This window comes from Anser cygnoides, chromosome 1 (genome assembly GCF_040182565.1).
Source record: "Anser cygnoides isolate HZ-2024a breed goose chromosome 1, Taihu_goose_T2T_genome, whole genome shotgun sequence".
NCBI classification, from domain to species: Eukaryota; Metazoa; Chordata; class Aves; order Anseriformes; family Anatidae; genus Anser; species Anser cygnoides.
Window position 1 is genome coordinate 48,474,082 of NC_089873.1, and position 26,453 is coordinate 48,500,534.

Consider the following 26,453-nt stretch of genomic DNA (forward strand, 5'->3'; position numbering starts at 1 on the left):
ATCTTGGATCAAGGCCCAATTCTATTTACCCAGAACTTTTCTTTCTCTGGCAGCACTGGGTGAAGAAGAGCCTCACCCAACTGCTTAGCCAAAAGATCACCTTAAAGGGAGGCCTTTGCCCAGCCTGTACCAGCCGCTCCAAGACCACCCTAGCATTGAAGGACTACTAGATGAGGCTTTGGGTGAGTTCCGTGTTTTTTCTCAGCACCTGAGGATCTCAGCCATCCAAAAAGAATCAGAGAGCAGTCACTGACACTGAATTATTGTGATCTTTTTAATTCCACTAACTGATTTGTTTGGCTCTTCCTCTGCCCAAGCTCTATAATCAGAGGCTGTTCTACAGGCTCAGCCATGTACAGTACCACAGACCATAACACTTGGTGCTGAGGACCCCTGACGGGGTGGAACCATCTCCCCTGCTCGCACGTGGCACGTGACAAGTTCTTGGAGGACAGCCTTCAGTGCTGGAGCTGGCCATGGTGCCTGACCCTTCCCACGTTCCACCTTTCGAAAGGCGCGGGATTAGGCTCTCCTTTCGTGTTCCCTGGAGTTCATGAAGAAGGAAGACGTCTTTTCTGTATCCCAGGAAACGTGCCTCACTGTCTATGAAAATGTGAACGACAACTGCTGCCAATACGCTGTGCTTGTTCTTGTCCCAGCGGTTACAGGCTCACCTTGCCATCTGTAGGACCAAGTTGCAGATGGGACGTACATCATTCTTCAGTTCAACTTGTAGAAATTTGGACGCTGTTTTCCAGCCCCATGTTATCCCTAACCACTCCTGGCCCTAACAGGGACAGGAGATTTACCTCTGTCAAGCCTTTTAAGGAGGCTGACAGGAGTTTACTCCTGAATACTTTGGAGGTGTTTTCCTGGGCATTCCAAATCTTGGAAGAGTTTTATGGCAGTTTCCTCCAGCTTTGTGTAACCCAGATAACAGCAAGATAGAAATAAAAGCTTGTTTTCCTTCTAAATGCAGTAGACTGCAAATATCTCTCAGATCCTTGCAGATTTTTTTACTCCAGAGCTTGAGCCTCAGGCGTAATAAGCAGTTCCTTGTCTACAGCTGCCCAAAAGATTCGGCTGATGTGGCCTCTTGCATGATATTGTCTTGCTGCAGAAACAGCTGAGAAAATACCAGTGTTTATACAGGTGTAAATCTTAAGGGATTGAATTCCTCATTATGTATATCTTTAACAGAGCAGTGTTTTGGAGAACATGGCCACAGAACCTTATTTTCTCTGGATTTCTGTTCTTGCTTCCTCTGTGGCCCCGTGTGCCCTAGTAGACAAGTTAGCCCTACTTCACCAAAATGCAGACTGCCATCACCACCGACTGCTGGTTCCTTAGGCTGTCTTACCTCAAAAGCACGAGAACCTCAGTCATGTTTTACATCGGACTTTCAGGGGTTTGACATGTGCCCTTGATGTTCTTTTTTGATGCCTGTCACCTCTGCCTGGCAGCAGAAGATCCAGATCCCAGTGGCTGACTTTTTCCCCTCCCACATCTCTTTTAGTTATGTTCCTGGCAAATTCCAGGGCTTCATCTAGGATTTTTAATAAGTAACTTAAATCAGGAATTCAACCCCTTTGTTTTTCTTCTTAAATCCTGTCTTTCCAGATCTGAGTCTACCCTTCCTTCACATGTTGGGTAGCAAGGGATTGTCGTCAGTCATCTTGCTTGCATGTGACAAGAGACTTTCACGTATCTTGAATCTAGTTATCTTGACCAGATGAGAAATCAAACAGGACGGCCATCTCCAAACCCGGTAACAGACGTTATTACTTCAGTGTGAGAACAGTACAGTCATGTCACCATCAGCAATCAGGGTATCGCAAACTACAGTGGGGGCTTTGCTCAACAATACCTGTATGCATCGTTATAAAAAGGACAGTGAGTTCAAGAAATCCTCAACCAAATTGCCAAGAAGTGTCTGCCAGCCACCTTGTTCTGAGAATGTGGGTAGAGTTAATTATGTGTTGTGTGGCCCCGTATATATGCACATAAAGAAAAGCTGCTTATCCAAAAGAGAGTCCAGTTACTTCTGTTGTCCACATGTGCGATAACCATACACCCTCTTCCTTGCTATGTGAGGCTGACAAAATACGTAAGCTCTGTACTTACTGCCAAGTGAAACAAAAGGGGGAGATCTGATTACACACCTGCAGTATTGTGAGGGCCCCAAAAAAATATTTTATGATCTTGGATACCTGATCTGATGTTTGGACCTCTGTAGAGATAATGTGCACATATGCAAGGCGTTGCAAAGGGCTCTGGCTACTGGTAAGTAACTTGTTTTTTCCCCCAAAGTTTCTTAAATTTTTTCATCATAAGCTATCATCAGAAGTTCAGTACTGGTTTAAACATAGGGTGCAGGCTGGTCATTGCTGCCTAGCAAGTAATCTCTCCTTTTTTTGTGATGATCAAGAAGCTGAATAGTGCTGGTTGTTGCTTCAGCATTATTCACTTTTCTTATCAAGATTTTTTATGTAATCCTTTTGGATTCTTAAACTATGAGTTCATGCTTTTGATAAGGAATGAAACATAACCGGGATTTCTCAGAAATAAGAGCTATAAAAAAATGAATACAATATGAAGATGCATTTTTCTTATTTCTGGCTCTTAACCATTGCAGTTATCTCTGAGAATAGCGTGGCATCTTACAGAAAGTCTAAACAATGAAGTTCTCGTTTGGTTTGGTTTGTCTGAAGATAACTGTTGCTCAGTTAAATGGAGCATATTAAGTTACCTTCAGCTCAGGCTGTGAACATTTCGAACAGCTATTTTTTATGATGACAGGATCTCACATTACCACCTGTGTGATTTATTATTTTTAGTCCTGCGAATAAATGTTCTGTGCTACTGAACGAAAGGCTGGCAAATATTACTGGTTTCTCATGCTGTTAGTAAGATTGTTGTTCAGCTAACAAAAATGTAGCCAATGAATCTCACTTCACCGTGGATGTTAAAATATCTCATTATTTTTGTGACCTCCTCCTTTCTCCCTTTTTTTTTTTTTTAACTTTTTGATCTTCAGCATTCTGACAATGTTCATACCTATTCAGGATTCAACCGAACTGTGGCATTTACTAGCCATAAAAATAATGAATTTCTTCACCAATGAAATAACAAGTTTAGTTTCAATAGCTTTAAAATTTTCAATGTTAAGAGCAAGAAAATTCATTTTAGTATAAATCACATGAATTGAAGAACTATTTTATACATTTTAGAACCCTGTCACTTCAGATGGGAGCAACGTTACACATAATGAATTGACTAGTTCGAAACATTTTCCTTGAAAATGTATGTTGTAAATGTACACATGGGTTTAGGTTATTTATTTCATACTGGTGGCGTTCCTGGTACAAGTAATTGTTATATTTTCACTTCTTTTTTTTCTTTCTCCAAAAGTACTTTAATTGCAATACTTTCCGCAGTTACAAACTTAACCTGTCCATACATTTTGTCTCTTCTGTGATTGTCAGGGTCCGCAAAAGTCAGTCACTGGTCTGTTATTTTGTTCAGCTTCTATGGTTTCTAGCACATCAGTTTCATTGTAAGCATTAGAATGTAATTGTCTGCTGTAGTGTAACAAAATCACTGTAAATGTCTTGAAACCTGACTAAATTTTGAAAATTCTATTTTGGGTGTATTTTTTAAAATAAATTGTAACTTTCTATTATAGAAAACAATTGTAATAACCTATCACTTTGTTAGTGTTTTATACAGATTCTCTTATAGACCTAAAGCAGTGTATGATTACAAAGAGTTTGTGGATATTTCACTTCTGTTATACAACGTAGTATTGTCAATTCAGTCTCTGGGATTTGTGATAGCTGCGATATCTTGCTGTTTTCTAGCTCTTGTTGCTATTATCTCTGTTTCTGTGCTTACTATTTTCTGCCCAATGCATTTGAGTATTTGAAAATGTAATAATTTATTATAAAATTTAATTCGCCATCATTTTTTGCTTTTAAAACACTACATACAAATGTGCTGTAATGAATTCTGATCACAGGTCTTTGTGTCATATAATGCAATAACCTATATTTGGAAATGTTTACTCAATTCATTATGGATCAGTTTTAGGTTGGAAGTTAAAATATGGTTGAATACATTTTTTTTATTTTAACATAAATACAGACTTCAGGTGTTTAGGTTTAATTACCTCAGTTTTAAATATTATTGGATAAATAGTGAATTTATTCTTGTTCAAATATGTGAAAATACCACAAGTTTTGGTTCATTCCAGAATTGATTTCTCAGTGACAATTGAAAAAGTGTGATTTTTTTCAGTCTTCTTTTATAAATGATTGTGGTATTTGCATAAATGTGCATATAACCTATAAGCGCATTCGAAATGAGAAAAGAGCTACCATTCTTTCCATGGTTCAATTCTGAAATGTCTTTATCATGCAGTAAATGGAGTATCATGGAGAAAATGAATTACCCACTGATACTGATGAAAGATAAAGCTTGGATAATGCAGGGAACAGATGACTTACAAGAAGTAAACATTTAGACTGCCTTCCCCATTAGCATTTACTCCAGGATCTCTCTTGCTTCTGTTTAAAAACTTGCCTTTCTCAGCACTCCTACAGTGTCCTGTTCTCCAGTCAGACTGCAAATAAGTATTCCCTCCTTCTCATACCAGTAACTTCCCGCAGCCTTTTGGTCACCTCTGAAGGAAAAGGGAAGAGGAAAAGTGCTCTGGTGACAAGTGCTCTTCTGGTAAATAGCACAAAGTCTGGGAACTCTCCAGCTTGGTTACTCTGGGGCACCTCCTTTTCTTCTCTCTGCTCAACAAACATCCCTAACAGTCCTGCCTTTCCTCCTCTTACTTCTGTACGAAATAACCCCAAAGAACATTTATATTTCATCATACGAATGCTTCTCTCCTGAGCTCCTCCGTTTTTCCTCGTATACGTACAAAGTTGTGTTAACACATGGAACAGCCCCGTTCAGCCACCTCAGTCTTCCTTTTACCCTCTGAGCTCTCAGGTGCCACCCTCACTCTGGTATGTGGCTGCTAACATATAATATGATTTTCTAGTACATTAATCTTTTATGGGAAATCAGGGTTGTGTCTTTTGGCTTGAGTGTAGGAACTGAATGTGTCTTCCAAGTCACTGCGGTGGAGTTGAAGGCAGGTCATGTGGACCGCTAGAGTACCACTGTGTTCAATACCATTACCTCTGGACACGTAAGGTTTTTGTGGCTGTTGATGCATTTCCTGACTTATTTATTTATTTATTTGTTGCAATTGGATCTTGTAGCAATGCTTGCTCAAAAACATTTTCAAGTGAATTAGGCTGGGGTTAGGGGAAGGTGGATGAGGTGCTAATAAGGAGGGAAGAATATTTTGTGGCTTGGTTGGAGTGACGGTGGAAAAGAGTATAGCACAGGAGCAATGTTCTGGGCACCCTTATCTAAACTTCTGTGGTGGAGTGTCTGTGATAACAGAGACGCTAGACGGACCTGCTCCCCCATAGGTTCGTCTGAATTAACACAGCGCACTTCACTCAGCAGAACCGTTCACTGGACACCCAGAGGACCAAACTGCCATGCGCTGAGCCTCCAGGTAATACCGGGTTGCTAAACACAGAAGTTTGTTGGCAGGAGACTGACCAGCAGCCAGCACTGTGGCTTTGGTCCTGCCCGTTTCTGGTGCTCTGCAGACTGGCAGTCTGTTCCCTGAGGTGCTGTAAGAAGCTGTTCGTGGGTTGTCTCGAGCTCCTGTACAACAAGGAGCTTCAGTCCTGCTTCATCTTAGAGTTAGAGGCAGATTGTGGGGCAGATTTTCAAAAGCTACATAGTCTGGTCTTATTTGTTTGTCTTATTTGTTAGTCTTTCATGTGTTGGATTTGCTTTATGTTTTAATTACAAGAGCAATTCCAATTAATTATGCAGATGTATGTTCCGTAGTTGTGAAGTCATTGCAGCACAGATCTGTGTGACTTTCCATACAAAGAATAGAGGGAATAGCAGAGGAATAGACAATAAAAACAGTTCTAAGGTAAAATTGGTTTACTCTGTAGGTTGGTTGATTTTTGCACTTTCTGAGAAATATTTGAATTTAGGTTTTTCAAGATCAATTGTATCACTGAATAAAGCTCTTTAAATAAAAACTATAATATGTAGGATTCGGGGAGACTTCTGTGCTATCATTGAGTCATTTGGGAAATGGATTTATCTTCAAAAAACCATGTTCTTATTTTACTGTGACTCTGTATTAGAAAAAAAGCAATTAATGTATTCAGACTTCAGCATTTTTATGCCTGAATTACATTCTGTCACTAAGTCTGTGCAATTTACTTGGACCACAAGAAAAAAAAACACAAGACAGCATTAAATGTGTTTAGCAAAAGCTTTTAAGTCAACAAGGTTCAATATACTAAACTTTTGGGGCACAAAAACAATATATAATGGAGTCGTAGTTTAAAATCTTAAAACTGGGAATTAAAAATTACTCATGGGACTTATAAGTTTTACAGTCAAGTGAATGCTGTCTCCCAGAGATACCCCAAGAAGTTCTTAGGAAGACGCTATACTTGTGTTTGTACTCCACATTATTCAATTGTGACATCTGCACTGAGTTCAGGGAGAATTTTGAGCAGAGTAGCAAGACAAATTTTTCATGCTTAGTGACCAGACATTAGCAAAAACAGTGTAAGCAGATGTGATAGTGACGCGTGGAAAAGACTCCACAACCACAGGGTTGTAAAGTAGGTATACTCTATTGCGGTGCACCGGGCGCACTGGGAATAGCTTCCCTCAAAAAGTGCGCACCTTCCTGGTCGTCTCTCATAGTTTTATACATGAATACTGTTACATATTACATGAGATCTAATACATATTCATTCTTTTCCCCAAAAAGGCGGACCTCTTCCAAGTACTCATTTCCATACTCCCCACCCTTAGCTCCTCCCAGTTGCGCCTGTGCAATGTAGCCTGGTAGTTGCGGGCAGGGGTCTTTCAGGATGAAGGCAAAGAGGAAGAGGAGGTTAAACTTTTTACCTTTCTGGACTTTGACCTTCTGTTGGACAGTATTCAGAAGTTTTTTGTTTATCTTTGCCTTGTTTCCTGCCAACAAGTTGTTCATCCTTCCCTAACGAGTTGTTTGTCCTTCCCTCATCCGTTGGCCTTGAGCAATATCTTCCTTTTTACATCTGCTTCTCATAAGGTTCTCATCTACATCCCCAATAATTAGGATATTTTACCATATATGTAGCTAAATATTAATTCAGACAAGTTTTAGCATCTTCCCCATCTCAATAGGACTAGAGCAGTTAAGAGCTAATGACAATGAAATTCTCAGTGGAGATCTTACTTGACCCAATCAATGGAGAAAAATAGTAAAAGGAGAAATCAAAATGTAATTTAAAGATGCTGTAAGATTCCTGTTACTAAGAGTGTAGTTCCATAAAATCTATAGGATGAAAGTCACATTAAGTTAATCACTTCTCTCAGCTTTGTATTACAAAACCCTACCTTCTACAGTTGTCTCAACCTAACTGCAAGAACCATGGTGTCACGTGGATCAGTGACGTGATCCAGAGTTTGTTCATTTTAACCCTTTGAAAATGAATAAATAAATAAATAACCCAGGTTATATCACTGCCAGCAGAAAATATGTTCATGGAATTATAGTCTTAGCCAATGAAGGTGATCCCAGTTACATGAATAGGCTTAGAAATTGGTTCAGGAGTTGAACCTATTTAATGCTTCAAAAATTGGCAGACCTCATTTAAACTATTTTTCTTTCATAGTTTTCTTTGGTAGTTTATACCAAAATAAAGGTTTACATCTATAAAGTTGCAACAAAACAAGTTAAATTTAACAATGAATGTGCCTCCCCTGTTTTTCTGCCTGCTACACGAAAAATTGTCAGAGCATATTTCAATAATTTAATAAATGTTATAAGAGTTTTGATCGTGAAAATGCAAATAACCTGTTGCAGGTGTACTGAAGCCTGAGACATTCCATGGAATAAATGCTGTGGTGACATGACAGAGCACTGGATCAATCATTTGTGTTGAAATTAAGTAAGTAAATAAATAACAGGACCATTTTCACAAGGATTTACAACAGCACGATAGTTTTTCTCTCCTCAGTATGAAGCAGCTGAAAAGCACAGACTGGCCTATAGGGAGAGCTACAGTAGGATTGTACAGGAGCTGTACCTAGCAAAGCTCTACCTGGGACACCAGGATTCTGCTCAGGCAGGTTGTCACGATGGCCATGGACATGTGCAGTTGGAAGGCCAGGCTGGGAGGGAGCTGGGCACATACAGCCTGGTTAAAGGTGGGCCAGGGGTGCGAGCTCCAGGGCCGATGATCAACTTGGTGGTGACATGGACAGTGGGATTGAGAGCACCCTCAGCACGTTTGCTGATGACACCGAGCTGTGTGGTGCAGTTGACATGCTGGAGGGAAGGGATGCCAACCAGGGGGGGCCTGGACAGGCTCAAGAGGAAGGCTTGTGTAAACCTCGTGAAGTTCAACAAAGCCAAGTGCAACGTCCTGCATTTGGGTCAGGGCAACCCCAAAGAAGAGTGTAGGCTGGGCAATGAGTGGATTGAGAGCAGCCCTGAGGAGAAGGTCTTAGGGGTGTTGGATGATGGGAGAACTTGACACGAGGCAGCAATGTGTATTGGCAGCCCAGAAAGCCAACCGTATCTTGGGCTGCATGAAAAGCAGTGTGGCCAGCAGGGTGAGGGAGGTGATTGTTCCCCTTTACTCGACCCTCATGAGACCCCACCTGGGGTGCTGCATTCAGCTCTGGGGCCTCCAGCACAAGGACATGGAAGAATTAGAACGAGCCCAGAGGAGGGCCACGAGGCTGATCAGAGGGCTGGAGCACCTCTCCTGTGAAGACAGGCTGAGGGAGTTGGGGTTGTTCAGCCTGGATAAGAGGAGGCTCCGGGGAGACCTGACAGCGGCCTGCCAGTGCCTAACGGGTGAGTCCCTTCCCCCCACGCCACTCTGTGAAGCTGTAACGCCCGGCCCACGCCACGCCCGGTGCCTCACAGCGCCGCCCCGAGCAGCCGCGGGGAGCTGCCCCAAGCTGTCGGGCGGCCGCACCGCCCCTTCCCCGCCCTCCTCGGGACGCGGCGCGGGGCGGGCTCGGGGCCGGCGCCGCCCCAAGATGGCGGAGTACGTGCAGCTGGTGAAGCGGGCCTTCAAGCACCTCGGCGGCCACGGCGGCGTCCGCGGCGCCTTTTGGCAGCTGCTGAGGTAACGGCGAGCCCGCGGCGCCCGGCGGGGGCGGCTCCCGGCTCCCCGCTCCTGCCCCGCCGCCCCTGCGGGGTCACCTTGGCGGAGGGCCGGGCCCCGGGGCGCCGTGCCCGCGGGGCGGGGAGGGACGGGACGGGACGGGACGGGGTCGTGGGGACAGGGTCGGCTTTGTAGCGGGGGCACGGAGCAGAGGGAGTGTTACGGGTCTAACCGCACGGCCAGAAAGCTGCTGCTGCTCCCTTGTCAGCAGCGGGGACGTAGGAGTGCAGGGTCGTGGGGATTGCCGGAGGTAGAGTTCCCTGCTACGCGTCAAGGACTCGTGCTAGGACAAGCCAAGCTGTATGAGCCTCCCCCCAGCCATCATAATAGCTCTTTTTCTGTTGTTTCTTGTAGCTTAAACTGGTTGTTCTGAGCAGTTACAACACTTTCTACAATTTCTGATTAGGCCTCTTCAGTGTTTTGGTACTGTGGGTTTTGTACGTGCTTGGTTTGCGCACTGAAGGTGCCTTACCTGATAAATCCTAGCATCTGCGTGTGGGTTTTTTTCTTCCTCCATGTCACTTAATTGGCAGCTCGTTACTGCTCTGTGACAGCCAGATGCTCATCTTGTCTTTACAATCACAGTGCTTCTGATCTTATTAGTCTCCACGTGCCATGACCTTGTATGACCATCACACCACTGAATTTCCTTCTGGTGGCAAAAGAAAAAAAAATGTTTAAAAGTTGGAGCAGGTTTCAAGTGAGTGCCTTCCTTAAACTCATCTTAATGTCTTGTCAGGGAGCTTTTGTGAATCAAAGGTGTCAGCACGGCCTGCAGTCTATCTGCTAAGCAGAAAAAGGGAGTAGGCAGCGCAGGAGGCAGCACTGTTCCTTTTTCTTTTGGAAGAATGAGGTTAGAAGAGAGGTGTGCTGGGTGCAGAATCATATTTGTTCCTCACAACTGCACCAGCTACAAATGTTTTTGCTGCCTCTCCATCAAGTCATTGAATCCTCAATCCCAGCTCACTGAATACTCAATCCCATCTCCTTTCAAGTCATTGAATCCTCAATCCCAGTTCAAGGAATAGAGTTGACACGTACTGGAGGAGTAATCAAGATGCATCTTTCTTGCAACAATTATTATGTATAAGAAGTAACAGCTGGTAACTGCGAAAATGATTTACCAAAGTCAGAAGAATCTTTCTCTGCAGGGGTTTTATGCTGAATTTCCCTGCTTTTCTTTATAGGCATCCCACTGAGGAAAGTAGATCAAATTGTATGCAGTAGAAGTTGAATTATTAAGGGGTTTCGTGCCTGGAAACATTCTCCTTACTCAGGGCTCAGTGAAATTGGCTGGGAAAGCCATTTTCTGCTCTGGAAGCCATAACTACTGCTTAGTGTTTGATAACAGTATTGAGGGCATGAAGTTGGGACAAGGGTGTAAGAGCTCTCCCAAGTTAGAGAAGGGAAGAAGGAAGGGAGAGCAGTAGCGAAATGTCCGTTCTTTTTCTGAAGGTAAAAGCTCAGGCTTGAATAATGTAGAGATCGCTGAGTGTTTCCTTGGAGAGGAAAGCAGTGGCAGAGGATAATTCTGTCTGGGAGCACAGAAATTTAAAACAAGTTCTGGGTAGGCTGATGATTGCTTGCATGTACTCTGGGAGAAAAGGCACTGGACAGCTTTCTCAGGGGGATGCAGTGGGTTATACAATAGTTAAACTTCCAACTAAGGAAACACGCGTGTGTGCGTATGTTTTGTCACCTGGAACTGAACTGAGAGTGCCTCTAACACTACAAGCAGCTAAAACTTTCGAGTCAATTTTACCTTGTGTGATTCTGCCTGGGATAAATGTTAGTAAAAAGGAAGAAAAATGTGGATCAAGGGGAGAGAACTTTAAAGATTGTATCAAGAGAATGCAAATCACAGGTTCAATTTAATTTTCAATATGCGTGGTGATTCTAAAAGATGTTGTACATAAAGAGTTGAAGCCAGAATATACCTTATCTGGGTCATGGAAAGTCTCAGGGAGTGGCAGGGTAAATTCTTGCTTTTTTTCATAGTTATCTGGTAGCTAGAAAGTAACTATTGTAATTTTGGGCTTTAGCATGTATTTTTTAGGCAAGCAGCAACACTGGAGGTCAGTGCCCACACAAAGGTTCTCTTCTGCTACTTGATGCTGACTACTTTCCAGGGCAGTTTAAGCTGAATTTGTAGTAAAAAAAAAAAAAAAAGTACTTGAGGACTATGATAACATCTTCAGCTAAGTAAATTTGCGTGTGTCTGTGGTACTTCCTTCACATGTTATTTTAAGATTTTGTGGGTGTTAAAACAGCTCTACCATACAGCACAATTTATCTTCTGCTATAACAAGCTTCTAAATAACCCCCTGAGCCTTTTGGTATGACTTCTATTATCCTGTCAGTGGGACACGCGGTTAGGGCATGCTGGTATTAGTTGCAGGAATTGGTGATTGTTTTGCAGTCCTTAAGCCTGAATAAGCTAGTGAATTTTTTTTTTGCTTTGCATGCATGTATTTGAGTTTTAATTACAGATTTTTAATCAACCTCTTGGTAAAAATAATACTCCAATTTCATTCTAGGACAAAGTCAATTAAAGTTGTTGTTTTGGGAATTCACAGGGTCAATGATTTGAAGACTGGTACGCTGGTAGGAGTTGACAAATATGGAAACAAATACTACGAAGACAAAAGAAACTTCTTTGGTACGTGTGGTAACGTGAACACCTCCTGAATGGCCATCCAACGTTGTACGGGTTGCTAGCGAATTAGAATTTATTGCCTGCCCAACTTCCGTGCATTTACTTGTGTAAGTCTTAGAGAGGGGACTTGTAGAAATGCCTTGACATCCTCTGCTTCGCTACTGCTTCCCTCAGTTCCTTTGCAAACATATTCAATCTAACTTTATAACTATTGGATATATCTAAGCCGGTCAGGTGCTTTACATGCAGGTATGTCTTTATAATAACGTGATTGAGAGCTGGATTTGATCCCTGACCTAAAAGCTGGAAGCTTACCGGGTGGGGGAAGAAAGAGAACTGCCTTTAAAACCGCCTCACAGCTGGGCTTACTTGGATGATCACTTCAGGGCAAAGAAGCACAGGTTAGCTTGAACTTCCTATTACCTTAAGCAAGGGGTTCCTAAATAACATTTGAAGAGTTCTTCAAAAGTTGGCACCAGCAGCAACTGAGGTGGCATGTAAGCAATTGATACTGGTTAGGCACAGCTCTGCCTACTGCAGGGGTAACTGGGGAAAGCAGAGCTGCTGGTAAACATTGCTATGCAGTTTTGTGTGGCTGAAACTTAGTTTAACCTTAGGTTACCAATGGCAATCAATATCCTTTTGGAAAAGGCTTTTAATGGGACAAAAAATACCCAACACACACACCAAAAGCTTTCTCTGTCTGAAACTCTTATAAGCTCCTATTTCCACTTACTTATACAATTTGTGTTGTTGTGCGAGCATTACGTTCAGCCATATAAGAATACCGTGACAGTAGAAATACAGAGAACTCAGAGGGAAAAAAAAAAAAAAAAGCCTGATCTGCTTTATGGTCATAGCTGTGCTAATCTTGAAATGAGTGCCTGTAATGGTAGATATTTTTAGGCAAAATACTTTGCCATCCATTTTCATGAATTCTCTGCTTTATATGAAAATAATTTATTTTCTTAAGCTAATACAGCATTTGTTTGTTTAATTAAGGTCGACACAGATGGGTCATATATACTACTGAAATGAACGGCAAAAATACGTTTTGGGAAGTTGATGGAAGCATGGTGCCCCCTGAGTGGTAAGCCATTTAACTTAATGTGGGCAAATTGTGTAACTGCCTGTATGTTTTCTTGTATTACAGAGCAGAAGATAAGAAAATACCATTTTTTGATAATAAGTTTTCATGGATGCCGTTATCATTATGTGTGACAGGAAGGCTGCAGACTGGTTAATTTTAATTTAGAAGGGATTTTCTTGGATGTTTAAAGTTGTGGAAGGAAGGTACCATTCAGTAGGGTGCTTCCATAGATGAAGAGGTTCTTCCTTGATTAAAACAAATATTGGTGTAGATATTCTGCGATTAAACCATTTATTGATTAATGAGTGATAGGAGAAAGCTGATCTAAAACCTACAATGCTGTTAGCTACTCTGTCCAAGAGTGCTCTGTGCAGGTGCCTGTTCTTGCAGCTTCTTATGTCAACAGAATTTCTAACAGCTTTCTTGAAAAGGGGATGTTCAGTATTCAGAAATGGCTGTTGCAACAGGCACTGGATGCTGCCATGGGTAGGTTATGCTCTAGACACTGGCAAGCACCACAGCCCAGACTTTTGATTTATTTTGTACTCCAACAAAAGCAACAGGAACAGTGCAGCTTTGAGACGCTGTAACTGAACTGCAAAAAGTTCCATGTATGCACAAATGTCTGGAATAGTTGGATTTAAATGATGTGGGCAGGAGAAAAGAAATGATGTGGGTCTCCTTAGAGCATTTGAGAAGTGCATGGGTAGGCTGGCAAGGTAGTCAGTTTTGTTTCAAACTCTGTCTTTAAATTATGTTTAATGCTGTTAACACTTTCTCTTTCATCTCCAGTGAGAGTTTGATGACTTTTTTTTTTTTAAAGGTGACATTAAAATCTAAAATCATCACAACTAGCAAGTTCATGCCAGTCCATGCTGGTCCATATTGACTGCATAATAACTGTTTTTAGGATCAAGTTTTTATCCTTCGAACTATAAGACTGTGCCTGTTCTCAAGTTTATCCTAATCTTGACATGCTGTTAGTTTTTGTTCTATCTTGTGTTTGTGTGTTGCTACTTGTGTCCTCACAAAGCACAACAAAGCATTTCTTCCCGAGTATCAGTCACGTTTCTAGGGTAAGCAGTCCTCCATTCCAAGATATTTTTGTCGGGTTCTGCAGGACTTCTTAAAAATTGCTGATAAATTCATATATCCCATGGCAACCTTGGATATTTATTCTTATGTAGGAATCCTAGCTTTGTGGTGCGTGTAAATCACTGACCTGTAATTCTACACTTTTTAGATAAGTTTTTCAAAATTGAAGTACTTTGACTCGTAATAAACATCTTATAAATTGTATTTTTTTTCCTTCTGATATTGTACTATCATAGGCTTTTAACATGGCACAGATGTCTAATTTGAGATTTAATTCATTGTAGGAGTTGCTGTGCAGGGAGCTCTGGTGTTGTACAACTGCATAGGAAACTGACTTTTTTCTTTGAACCCCCAGATTTGTTGGAGAATGGACTCTGTGAAATTACTTCTATTAATACTTTCACTTGGTCCTTAGTATAATATCTGTTCTGCCAGTTTTAAAAATGTTTGTTTCTCCAAGTGTTAGCACTTCCCTTCAACAGATGGAAAATTGAACGTTTGTCACCCTTGGGTCAATGAGGAAGTACATCGAGTACGATCCTAACAGTTGGGCTGTGATCTGAATGCTGCTTCTAAACACTGATTTTTGACTCTATGTTTTAGTTAATTCATCTTGGTGGAGCATTGCATGGGTTTGCTGTTGTACCCTCTGTGGGTGGAAGCAGGTTTTATTGCGTTGTTTATGCTAGTGTTACTTTCAGAAAATATTTTGCAATTGTCCTGACTAAAGATGGCACTTCTAACAAAAATCCTGGTTTAGGACCAAGGCTAACCTAGAGATTTCAGATTTTCCTTTCTTTAGTGGTAATGCTAGCTAGTTTATAATGATTTTTCAGCATTCTTATAAAAATCCTACTGTATGCCTATGTATAGCCATGCTGTTTTATTGGGAAGAATAGAGTGCACAGCAGATAGGCAGGAAAAACATTTTCTTCTTTTATTCAACGTAGGTCATACTACAGGTAGTTTTTCTCCATGTTTCTGGTTGTTGAAGACACCATGCCGTCCTAAAGGCTGGTTTTGTGGTCAGTGATGTGCCTTCAGGATTATGGAACATGAACAACTATTGAGATACAGCCAGGTGAACCTTGCATTTCATGTATGATGAGTTGGGAAGAAGAAAAAAAAAAAAAGAAAACATGTTGGTATATTGGACAACTGTGAAAACAGCTGTCTTGGAAAAAATAAAATAGAAGTTAATTAAGCCAGCATTTACATTCCGTCAGGTATTGGAGAAAAGGAAAAAGCAGCAAGAAGCATCATCTCATATGTAATGTAGTGTGGCACCGTTTTTGTGAACTACTGAATGTTTTCAGTATTCTGAAATAATTGGTGTACGATCTTTTGACAATGGATGCATTGAAATCACAGTGTGAAGGAAATCAAGAGTTGTTTTGACATGATTTCTGTACAGGGAATTGGGACTGCAGCTGTTCTAAAGTTGCCTTGTGGTTTATTTTGATTTAATTTATCTTATTTAGCCTCTTCTTTTACTCTGGGTTTTCTTATCAAAATCAAGATGACAGTATCTACTTTGTTGGAGACAAGTTAATTAGATTTTTTTTTTTAAATCCTTTCAGTACTTGTGGAATGATTAGTATTAAACTTCTCGTAGTGCTGTGCAGCATATTGGGCATTTTTTTCCCTGAATAAAGATGTCTTTTATGCAGTTAGGCAGCTTTGAAAACTAAAGTCTTCATCTCCTAATGGACAGAGCATGTTGTTTGCTGGAACTCCATTTTTTTAACATGCTGTTCATGTGTTGTGTTCTGTGAACATACAACGATAAAGTTGTATCTGCTCATACCAGTGCACAGAGGCGCTGTATTTAGTGCTTTCATAGATGGTGCCATTAAGAATTGCTCTAATTGTTGTCCTGTGTATTGAGCTCATTTCCATTTCATTTCTTTGTGATGATAATCCAGCTTGCTCTTTTCTAAGGCAAGGGTTATCATCTCTGCTAATTCCATCCACCCCCAGCAGAAGCTGGCTTGGATCAGAGGCAAGCTGAGGCCTGGGTGAAATGTGCTGGGTAGAGCTGTTAGTAAGGAGGTGTGCTTGAAGCAGTGTTAGCTTTTCCTCTTTCTCCATTAATCAAGGGCTGCACAGAGAGGTGAAATAGTAGGGTTGTAAAATACAGGTGAACGAATCAAAGAGCTCAGTGCTGCTTTTTTATGGATGTTATTACCAGCTGCAGGTTATCTGCACTCGTAAGTTTGGCAGAGTAGCAAGTGGCGTTGTCTCACTCTGTGATCACAAGTGATATTTTTCAAAGGTATGAAATCTTGTGGTCGGGTGCAGGGACAGAGGGCAAGACCCTGCTCTCCTGGCGCCAGCAGCCACTTACCTTATGGCATGCAGGAGAGCAGCTGGCAGTGCTGCAGGATGATCGAGTGTTGGAGGGATGGCAGGTTGAGTAAATCCCCATTATCATACTGCTGAGAAAGAAGTGTGCCTTCCTGAGGAGCAGAAAGACTTACTGCCTGCCCTCATGCAAAACGACTCTTCCGTTCTGCTTAGTACCTGGAAGACTTTGTGTAGGATGTGGTGCTCAGCTCTGGGTACCGTGCTCTTCTGGGGAGGAGGCAGGATAGGGGTTTATTTGTTTGAAAATACACATAATTTTTTAAAAAGATTTTATTAACCTAAGCCGCAAACAAGCGAACTGTGGACCAGTGGAAGAAGCTTAGGGAAGAGCAGCGAGTACAATCAGACCTCCAAGGACAGTTGGAAAGAATTGTTTGCTTAAGAAGGAGAGAAATGACCATGGATGTAACCTTTAAGCATTTAATCTTTTGCAGAGGGGAAAGGCACAGGCTGTCTTCCAAAGATAGATGGGTAGAGTAGGAAGTAGTAGGTTTAAATTGCAGAAGAAGAGGTACAGATTGGTCACTGCTGTCCTTACCACTAAAAACTTCTTCTTATCTTCACTGGTATAACTTGGTTTGGGAAGATCAGTAAGCCAGCGTCACATCAGTTTTGTAACAACTTCAGTAGGTGTCTGCTGGGAGCAATGTGGGTGCAGCTGATGCTTCCTTGGATCTAGAGTGTGTGCACAGTGTTTAAATCCCTTCCAGGCTTGTACTTCTTGATTCTTTAATTCTCACAAATAAGACATTTTTGGTTATTTCCACTGAAACAAGGTGAGGGGAGAGGATCACGTATCTCACTGTCCTTAATCTGTTTGGGATCAAAGAAGAGAGTACCATTATTCTTCTCCTCCCCAAATTCTCTGTATCAGTCCTGATTTTCAGGCTATGTTCACGTCTCATGCAGAAGTTCCCTGCGTGTCTGCTTGTTCCTGTGATGGATAGCTATTAACTGTTCAGCGATCAGCATACTCCTGTAGCTCTGGCTGGAATTTGGAGGAGCACAAGTTTGCATTTAGGGAATTCTGGAAGGCTCAGATTGAGCTCGCTGAGGGGCAACTTAGAACCCAGTTTTCCAGTTTCAACAGGGTTATGTTGTCAAATGAGGCTTCTTTTTAAGAGTCTATAAGGTCCATGCAAGCTGAGGCCTGCTATCCTGCTGGATGCTGGAGGTTTGATTCCTTTGTATCATATTCAAAGTGTTTCATGACTGGCTGCATGCTTTTTTTAAACCATTTTCCTGGTTAATGTAATTTGAATTGTGTTGGATTTATTCTTTCAATATAAGTTGTGCTGTGGAAAAAGCAGCATCTTAATTGCAGAATAGTTTTCTCCTTTCTCGGGAGCGCTTTGTTTTGCCAGCATCGTTCGTTGTGTGTGCAATGTTTGTCCAGTACTTTGATGTTTGTTTCCTCATAGTGCAAATCTGACATCTCTGGAAGGAGCTATAGGAGTGCTAACTTCATACAATGAAATTTCAAATTTAACTTCATTTTAATAATCTACATCCTCTTTGTTAGCCGATCTGACAGCTGAAGAAGGGAGGGATGTAGCATCTCAGTGCTAGCACACCAAGAAATGTAAAAGAGTGTGCTACTCTCTTGTAAAACTGCTGTTGTTCAAGAGTGCCTGCAAGGAAAACAAAAAAAGATTGATCAGGAAAGGAAGGAGGGGAGAGGGAAAATAAGATTTTCATCCCTTCAGTAGATTTACAATAAACTTCTGGATTTTATAACTAGATTAAATGCTGGTGTAGTGGTTTTTAGGTAAATGGGTTAGTTACATTATTGTCCAATGGTATCTTAGGGTAGCTTGCCTGAGAAATCAGCTATCTCCCATATGTATACAAACAAAAACGTTCCTTGTCCTTTTTTCCTCCCCTTCCAATACATGGAGTTGGAAGAATAAGTGAGGACCCTCTTTAAAATAATTTAAAAGAGCCTCTTATGATGCGTGTAATAGTCAGAGTTAAACCCCTAGTTTCTTGCTCACTTAAAGTACTTGGGAAAGCACTAAAATACTTCTGCCGTTTGACCATAACACACATCTTCGCTTCTCTTTTGTCTTAATGCAACACAGTTAACCTGCTGGAGAAGAAGTAGATGCTAACAAGTTGGCAAGCTTCCTGAACTTACGTAGACAGTGCCTGAACTTTGCAGATGCACATATGGTAGTAGCTACGCAGTTTGTGTAGCATCGGTTCTTGTTTGACAGCTTGTACATCAGATAATTGGCTCCGGTCCCTTGTAGCTTCAGTTTGAAATCTCCTTGCTTTTAAATATTTGTCTAAGACTTGGGAGAAGATTCTTCACAGAGCATTTGAAGGTATGTTGATGGGTGTCTCATCTGTTTACCCAAGCAAAAGCCCAGAGGCTTTACTAGCCTCAGACTGCTTGGTAGTTACTCTGCTCTGAGGCTCAGGAAGCTGCTCCAGCCTCCCCAGAGCTTTATCCTCCTTATTTTCTTTGCTCTAAGTCATCTGCTTCTTTTGTAGGTTTTAAGTCATTAGTTGCTTTTGAATGCTATTTTTCCACGTGTGGATTTATGGGTAAAGTTTGTATAGAAATCTGGCCATCTGCAAGACGTCAAATCTCTTCATTCATGCTGTTCTGTCGAGTGCATGAAAAGCTTTTCTTGAGCATCTGGGGGTAGAGTCTATGAGACACCAGGGCTTCAAAGGACTCTTTGAGGGAAGTTGTCAAGGGGAAAGTCTTCCCAAAATGAAGCTTTCAGTTCTTGTTTTGCTTAAATGAGGAGTGGGCAACAACAAAAATCTCTTCTGGAGATAAGTGTTTCAGTACCTGTGACTATACTCCCGTTTCTCACAGGTAAGCAATTTTGTTTCTACTTTCCAGTGAGAAAGTGGGATTTTAAGGGGGCTTCTTTTGCAGATCCTTTTAAACCTGAGGTCAATTTCCTGTTGATGTTTTAGTGTCAGAAAATCCTGAAAGCTAATGTAGTAATACTTGGACTACTCCAAAATACTGTGTGTTAAGAGACTTCATTGATTTAGTCTTAGAAAAACTGCAAAGCAAAGTTTAAATTACAGAATAATACTACTCTGTCAGCCAGTTTAAATGGGTAAATAAACTCAGTATTACAATAATTACTTTCCCATTTCAAGGAGTGAATGTATGCTGTATATACTCTTGAAATGAAAGAAGTGCTAGGCATCAAGTAAGCTTGAAATCTAATCAATTTAAACTAAGCTTTCATACATTTCTTGTGCTCCACCTGCCCCAGCCTATCTTTCAGGGCCTTTGTAACTGCATTTCTAGCCAAGAAAACAATTTTCTTTTTTGTCCTGGTGATTTGTATGGCTCTCGAGGGAGTGGGAGGCTTGGGAGGATGGTGAGGCTTGGTGACAGGTGCAAAAATAGGTTTTTGCTTGCAGGATGCCTATCTGCTATTACCAGAAATGTCAGTAGGTGAAGGTGTACGTGGTTGTCTCCACATGTTACGGTAAGCGAGTTTGAAAAGCTGAGTGGAGTGATGCAAAGCATTTTGATATGCAGTCAATAGTCAGTGCTGGCAGGATGTATATGGACACTTGGATCTTGTCCCTACATCCTGTGCCACAGGTCTGTTTCTTTGTATTATCAGTGGAGAGCTGGCCTATAGGGTCTATGATCTCACCTCTTTCAAATTAGCTGTTTTACAGTGCTTTTGCTGACTTTGGTGCTGGTCATCATGGGACAAGTGACGTCCCGCACAGTGGGAAGCCTGCTAGCATGCAGAATTCTTTTAATGGATTTGATCTGGTAGAGTGCCTTTACACAAAGCTCTGACCTTACGTAAGGTGGCCAGGGCACCTTCGGAGGCATGCAATACCAGATCTAAAATCAAGCAAGGCCTGATCCTATATCCTCAGGCCATAGCATGGTTGCTGGAGATGCTGTGGGGCCTCCTCCTTCCAGACAGAAATCATTACCCCCGATCTTTATTTTAATAGAAGCAGTGGGACAAATGTAGTTCAAATCATACCAGATTTACAAAGGGGAGTTGGGGAAGAGAGGGATCCTCCTCCTATCCATGTTGCATTGGGTCACTTTACCTGAAATTGTGTATAATCTTCAAACTCATAAGTGGATGATTTTTTCCCATGGGAGGTGGTTCTTTACCTCTGAACAAGCTTTTATCTTATTTTCAAAGGATCTTATGGTTCCATCCAGTTTTGTATTCAAGTCAGTTTCCTGGCAGTTGTTAGCCCTACAGTGTGTGCCTTTCATTTGAGTTTTTTTTTTTCTTATAGAATGAACATATGGCTGACATATTTTTTTACGTGAAATTTTGTACTAAAGTTATATCCAAAGTTGGGATTTTTTTCTAAATAAATGTTTAGAAGCTACTTGACTGAAAATTATTCAGCTTTCTGTAGAGCTCTTCAGATTAAGAATATACTTGTCAGTCAAGCACATGCATCTATTTCATGCTACTTTTATTGTGGTTTTGTATTGATGTATCAATGAAAAGTTTGCAGGAATGGTTGCTAACGGCTGAAGATGTAATTTTTAGGCTTTCTAATATGTGGAATTAGAGGGCTTCTTATTTTTAGGTGAAGTCTTTGGCAAAAGCTGATTAGGAGAAGCTTCTCTTAATTCCACTTCAGTAAAAATATAGATAGGCTTGCAAAAAACTCACTTCTGTCATTACGTGTACTTCATGCTGCGTGCATAGTTAATTGGCGTATAATAAAAGTGATTCAGGTTTGAAAGTTGCTTTGGTCACTGAAATAGAAATGGGGTGAAATCAATTCCTGCTGTTTTCTTTTAGTAAATTATTATGGAAAATACTTAGCTTGATCATTAATGTTATTTGCACAGGGGCGGGTTGACCTTTAGCTCATAGGTAAAGGATAATGGCTGTAATCACTTGGTAATTACCCCATTGGTATTACACACTTCATTGTGGAGTCAGTAAACATTTACATGATTGCTTTCGGTGAATTTGCATCATTAGTCCATATATCCCGAGTGGCAGCCTCATGAAGGCTTTGGAGATGGGTATTGAAATTGTTGTACAGAATAGTCTTCTGCTAAAAAAAAGTTTTGGTTTTGCCCTTTGTAGTGCCTGCCTTGAACTAGCTGGCTTGTTAAGGCTATACAGACATGTAACAACAAAATACTCTCTGCCCAGGGACCTTTTGATCTAAGCCTACAAGGGAACAGGAAATTCAAATTCAGGTGTACTTTCACTTCCTTTGAAGCAGAACTGTTATTTGTCAGTTATATTTATGTAATTATTTTACATCATTATTCTGTAGCATCGTTCAAAGTTATACTACAATGAAATCAGCTCCCTCCGGCTCCCATGAAAATAAATGTTACTTTTCAGCGGAGAGAACCCTTGGGAGTCAGGAGGAAGGCTTGTTGTAGATCATGTAATGCTCCTTAATGTGTCTTAACAATGTTTCTTTTTCCTCTTAAGGCATCGTTGGCTTCACTCAATGACGGATGACCCTCCAACTACTCATCCACCAGTTGCTCGTAAATTTATCTGGGAGAACCATAAATTCAATCTGAGTGGTACTCCTGGACAGTATGTACCTTACTCTACTACTCGCAAGAAGATACATGAGTGGATCCCACCCACAACAGCCAGCAAATAACAGCAAAAAAAAGGAAGTCATTTGCCTCAACTTTGGCTTTCAGTGTAAATTGTATCTTCATTGGTTTTGTTTAAAATAAAAACCTCCTATAACTGCTATGGTTTAGTTTATTGAGCTGGGGGGGAAATCAAATGAGAAAATACTGGGAAGATGTAGAGGACAGAATACATGGCAAGTCTTAATTTCAACAAGATACTGGGCTTTTTGTCATATTATCAGTGGCTCTTGTCTTTACAAGTGGTTCTCAAACTTTTTTTAGCATGCTAATCATTCCTGTGGCAGTTAGTTCTGATATTTGTACCATTCAAAAGAATACAAATATAAATTTGAAATACATGATTTTAGTCTTTAGCCTTATCCTATTACATTCTTTGCATGGCATATAAATGTATCATTCCTGTACTATTTTAGGAAGTAGTCTGTTTAAATATTTGCAAGTCAAGTTAGATTAAGGCCGATCAAGGATTATAGCTTTTATTCACAAATTCTTTGTGCATGGATATGTGTTGCTGTATTTTAACATGGTGTGTTAGGTAGTATGAAACGTGTAAGGCTACAGTAACCAAATGATATCTCATTCCTCAAGAAAACTCAACTATAAGCAGGCACAAAAGCTGTTCCCTGCTTCTGAGCATCATCCCTGACCACTCAGTGCACTGGTTTTGGACTAAGACCCACGAGCATTGCCAGTAGAGAACTTGCTTAAAACTGCCTGTCAGGTAGACTTGTAGGGGGGTTTGATTTGTTGCTGTATGATTAGCTGGTGTCCAACCAGCAATCCTGCTGACTCAAGCAGGTGCAAAGATTCGACCCCGTCACAAAGATCATATTGGTTGCTTCTGTGTCATCGGGTTTCGTTAGAAGATGTTCTCACAGGGGTGTGGGATGGGATGTATGTCCTGCTGTGACAGGACCTTAAGGGCCTGTGGAAGCTTAGGACTACATACTGTGGGAGATTGAGAAGCAAAGTATACCAGAACCTATTCTCAGAAAATAAGAAATTTGCAAGTTAAACAAATTTGGGACTGTGGCTTTTTCCTGCATCCCATAGTTTGATTCTTATGCTAGCTCTGCTAGTATTCTTCAGCAGAACTGCCATCACTACAAGGTTTCCTCTATCTGATGACCAGGCCTGTAGGTCACTGACTGGTGACCGGCCCCTGCCTCCCTCTCCTCAGCGGGATGGAGGGAACAAAATGAACGAGCACGTGTGCCTAGATAAAGGCAGGGATATCACCCACCAGTTACTGTCACAGGCAAAACAGAGTTGAATTTAGTTTATTGCCAGTTAATATCTATTTGAAATGAGAAAACAGAAGTGAAGGCGAAAAATATATATCAAAACACTATCTTCCCTCCTGCCCCTGTTTAATAGGCTAAGCTTCACTTCTTTGTTCCTCCACCATTTCCTGCTCTGAGGAACATCTGGGGAATGCCTGGTTATGGTCATTTTGCAGGTTTGTCTCTGATAATACTTTCTCCTCGTGCTTTGCCCCTGTGCTGTGTGGGCTCTCTACGGGCTTCACAGGAATCTCCTTCACTGTCTGGAGCACCTCCTCGCCTACTTTCTGACCTTGTTCACATTGCTGCTTCTCGCCGTTTTTCCTCTCTCTCTGCGCACTGTTTTCCCTTTCTTTCCTGTGCTGTCACTGAGGCGCCGCCACCTTGGCTGCTGGGCCCGGCCCTGCCCTGTGGTGGGGCCGGCAGAGCCTGGCCCTGGCCTCACCTCACAGGGGAGCCCTGCGGCCCCCTGACAGCCAACACAGTCACTTCTTTTATTGCTGTAACTGGTCTTTATAGAAACCACTATTTCTATTAGTGGGAAGTAGCATTTTGAGATCTCCTAACGTAATTGAAAAGGATAATGTTTAGTTTATGTTAAAAGCACAGAGCACAACTGAGAAGCAAATCATGCCGTACTAGGAAGGACTCGTTCAATACTTTCACCTTGGGAAATTAGTTGACCTCAAGAACCAAATTTCTCCCAGAGTTGTCTAAGACCTTCATCACCAACATTCATCTCTATTTGTCCTACAGGCACATGCCTGGGTAGAGCAATTAACTCTTAATAGTTTTAGCTCTACTCTTTTAATGCGTTTTTACCTATTTCATGCCTCTTCCTTCTCTTGTGGGTTTTTTTGATTGCAACCTCAACACATACCAGCACGTGCAGCTGGGAATATTTTTCTGCATTTAGGGAACAGACAGTAATGTAGTAACTTTCTACACCTTCTCTTCTGAAGAGACAGACTCAGAGGTGGTACAGGTGTTTGCTGTCATCTGGAACTGAAATGTTAAGGGAGTGCAATTTTTATAATTTTACACGGCTTCGTGTGAAGCAATGTTCTAACAGAAAGGAACAGCAGGAAAACAGCTTTCCCTCCTGCCCTGTGGAGCTGAACTAAGCCCAGGATTTGGCTGTTCAGTCTCGAAAATGCCATCAGTCACATTTCTGAAGAGCACAGAAACTTGCTGGTCCTGCTTTAACCCACAGGGACCATACGTGTGGGACTTCAGAAGCAGAATTTCACTGGTAGTGCCTGTAACATTGCTTCCTCAAGGTAGATTGCAGAAAATATGTACAGGAAATAGAGTGAACATATGAAGGAACAATAGCAGTCTTTCACAGGACTCTCTGTAAACGCTCCTGTGATTCAGCCTTCTTATCAGCAACCTCCTTCATTTGTGGAAGTTCACCTTTGCTGATGACATCTGTCTCAGTAGATGGAGGATGCTCAATTGCTTTCTGGTTTAAATGACATTTTAAATGCCAAGCTGGCTGAGTGCTGCAGCAGATGGTGTCTTCAGTCAAGTGCAACTGAAGCAATGACAGGAACATTCCCCTTACGCTAAATGTGACTTTAAAAGAGGCAACGTTTTGACTCACAAACCACGTCCCATTAAGAAGACAAGTACCTCCTTCAGGAGCAGCAGAGTGTTGAAACTTGCTTTTATTCTGAAGCTGTGTCTTTACGAGTACCTTTGTGCATCCCCACAGTCCTGGCCAGCCTCCCATGTGCCATGGCAAGCCAGCAGGTGCTGTACGTAGGACACCTCCCCTGTCCCTTTCCACCGCAGCGACTTGTGGAGTTCACCATGGCCCTGGTAGTGCAACAGGCCAGGCCAGCACTGCGTTCCCATTAAAGAGTTGCTCCATTGACAGCATCCACCAGCAGCACACTGCTCACTGGGCCTCTGGATTTTCATCTTAAGGACCAAAAATCGCCCTGGCTGCGCAGCTTTGGAGCAGGTGGAGGTTGCCTTGCAGACAGAGGTCCTGTGCTGTAGGTGAGTACCAACAACACTGTCCGGTGCTCTCCTGGGACTCGATATTGGCTCTGATGCTGGAAGCAGCTAATGAATCTGCAGTAGCCCTGTTTGGCAAAATGTGTCTTCAATAGCAGGGAGGCTAATGGCAGCTCAGGTGTCCAGATGTGCCTCAGCGAGCGGTTAGGGAAGGGAAGCGCTCTGCTGCTCGGCCCTGCTCAACCTGTGCAGGGGCTGGGGTCCCCGGGGGCCTTCCAGATGCTGAACAGCTGGCACCAGAGCCAGGCCTGGCCATGTCCTTCCCCTATGGTTTTGAGTGGCTTGAACCCACCTAATGTCATGGCCCAGAGCAATGGATTTTGTAAATGCTCAGGAACACTTCTTGGCTTTGTTTACATGTGACAAATACCAAGGGCATGTTTTGAGAAAAAGGCAGTGGTTTTTTTTAAATTTATATATGAAATAATTACCTTTTATTTGTTGTTATTATTATTATTATTTTTAAATAGCCCTGTAAGACTCACGTTTATTATTTCCTATATGTGTTTTACTAAGAGGTTTTGGTTCGGGATTTTCCTGCTGTTAAATTTCAACAGACTGAAAAAAAAAATCAGAACACAGCTACATGTGTGCTAAGCAATATGTGTATACATAAATGTGCATAGATATGTTTTTACTAGGAAAAAATAATACCAGACTTAGCATAAAGATGATATTTAGTTGTAAATTTGTATTAAAAGTTTCTAACAAAGCTAAACTATGAAATTATGAAGCTATGTAAAACAAGTTAAAAGCTGATATTTAAATCAAACCTTCTTTCTTGTTAATTAAAACCACAAATCACTTAAATTTATAGAATCATAGAATCATCTAGGTTGGAAAAGACCTTTAAGATCATCAAGTTCAACCATCCACCTAACACTACAAGTCCACTGCTAACCCATATCCCTTAGTGCCATGTCCACACATCTCTTCAGTACCTTCGAGGTTGTTGACTCCACCAGTTCCCTGGGCAGCCCGTTTCAATGCTTGACCACCCTCTCCATGAAGAAATTCCTCCTGATCTCTAAGCCTGCCTTGGTGCAACTTGAGG

At 41.6% G+C, this 26,453-nt stretch overlaps 2 protein-coding genes across 3 annotated transcripts in view; both read left to right on the top strand.

The window, feature by feature from the left end:
- NR2C1 (nuclear receptor subfamily 2 group C member 1) overlaps window positions 1-4,528 on the top strand; it is a 57,098-nt gene extending 52,570 nt beyond the window's left edge. The window contains exon 19 of one of the 2 annotated variants that reach the window (XR_010830621.1): window positions 54-4,528. The gene's annotated coding sequence lies outside the window, so the exon portion shown is untranslated. The remainder of the gene's footprint in view (window positions 1-53) is intronic. The other variant, XR_010830624.1, reaches the window with a different exon arrangement.
- Window positions 4,529-9,078: 4,550 nt separating this feature from the next.
- NDUFA12 (NADH:ubiquinone oxidoreductase subunit A12) lies at window positions 9,079-22,189 on the top strand. Its single transcript, XM_048061220.2, has 4 exons — window positions 9,079-9,236; window positions 11,852-11,934; window positions 12,934-13,021; window positions 21,913-22,189. The coding sequence occupies exons 1-4, from the start codon at window positions 9,148-9,150 to the stop codon at window positions 22,091-22,093; spliced, it is 441 nt and encodes a 146-aa protein (XP_047917177.1). The 5' UTR covers window positions 9,079-9,147; the 3' UTR covers window positions 22,094-22,189.
- The last annotated feature ends 4,264 nt before the right edge of the window (window positions 22,190-26,453 follow it).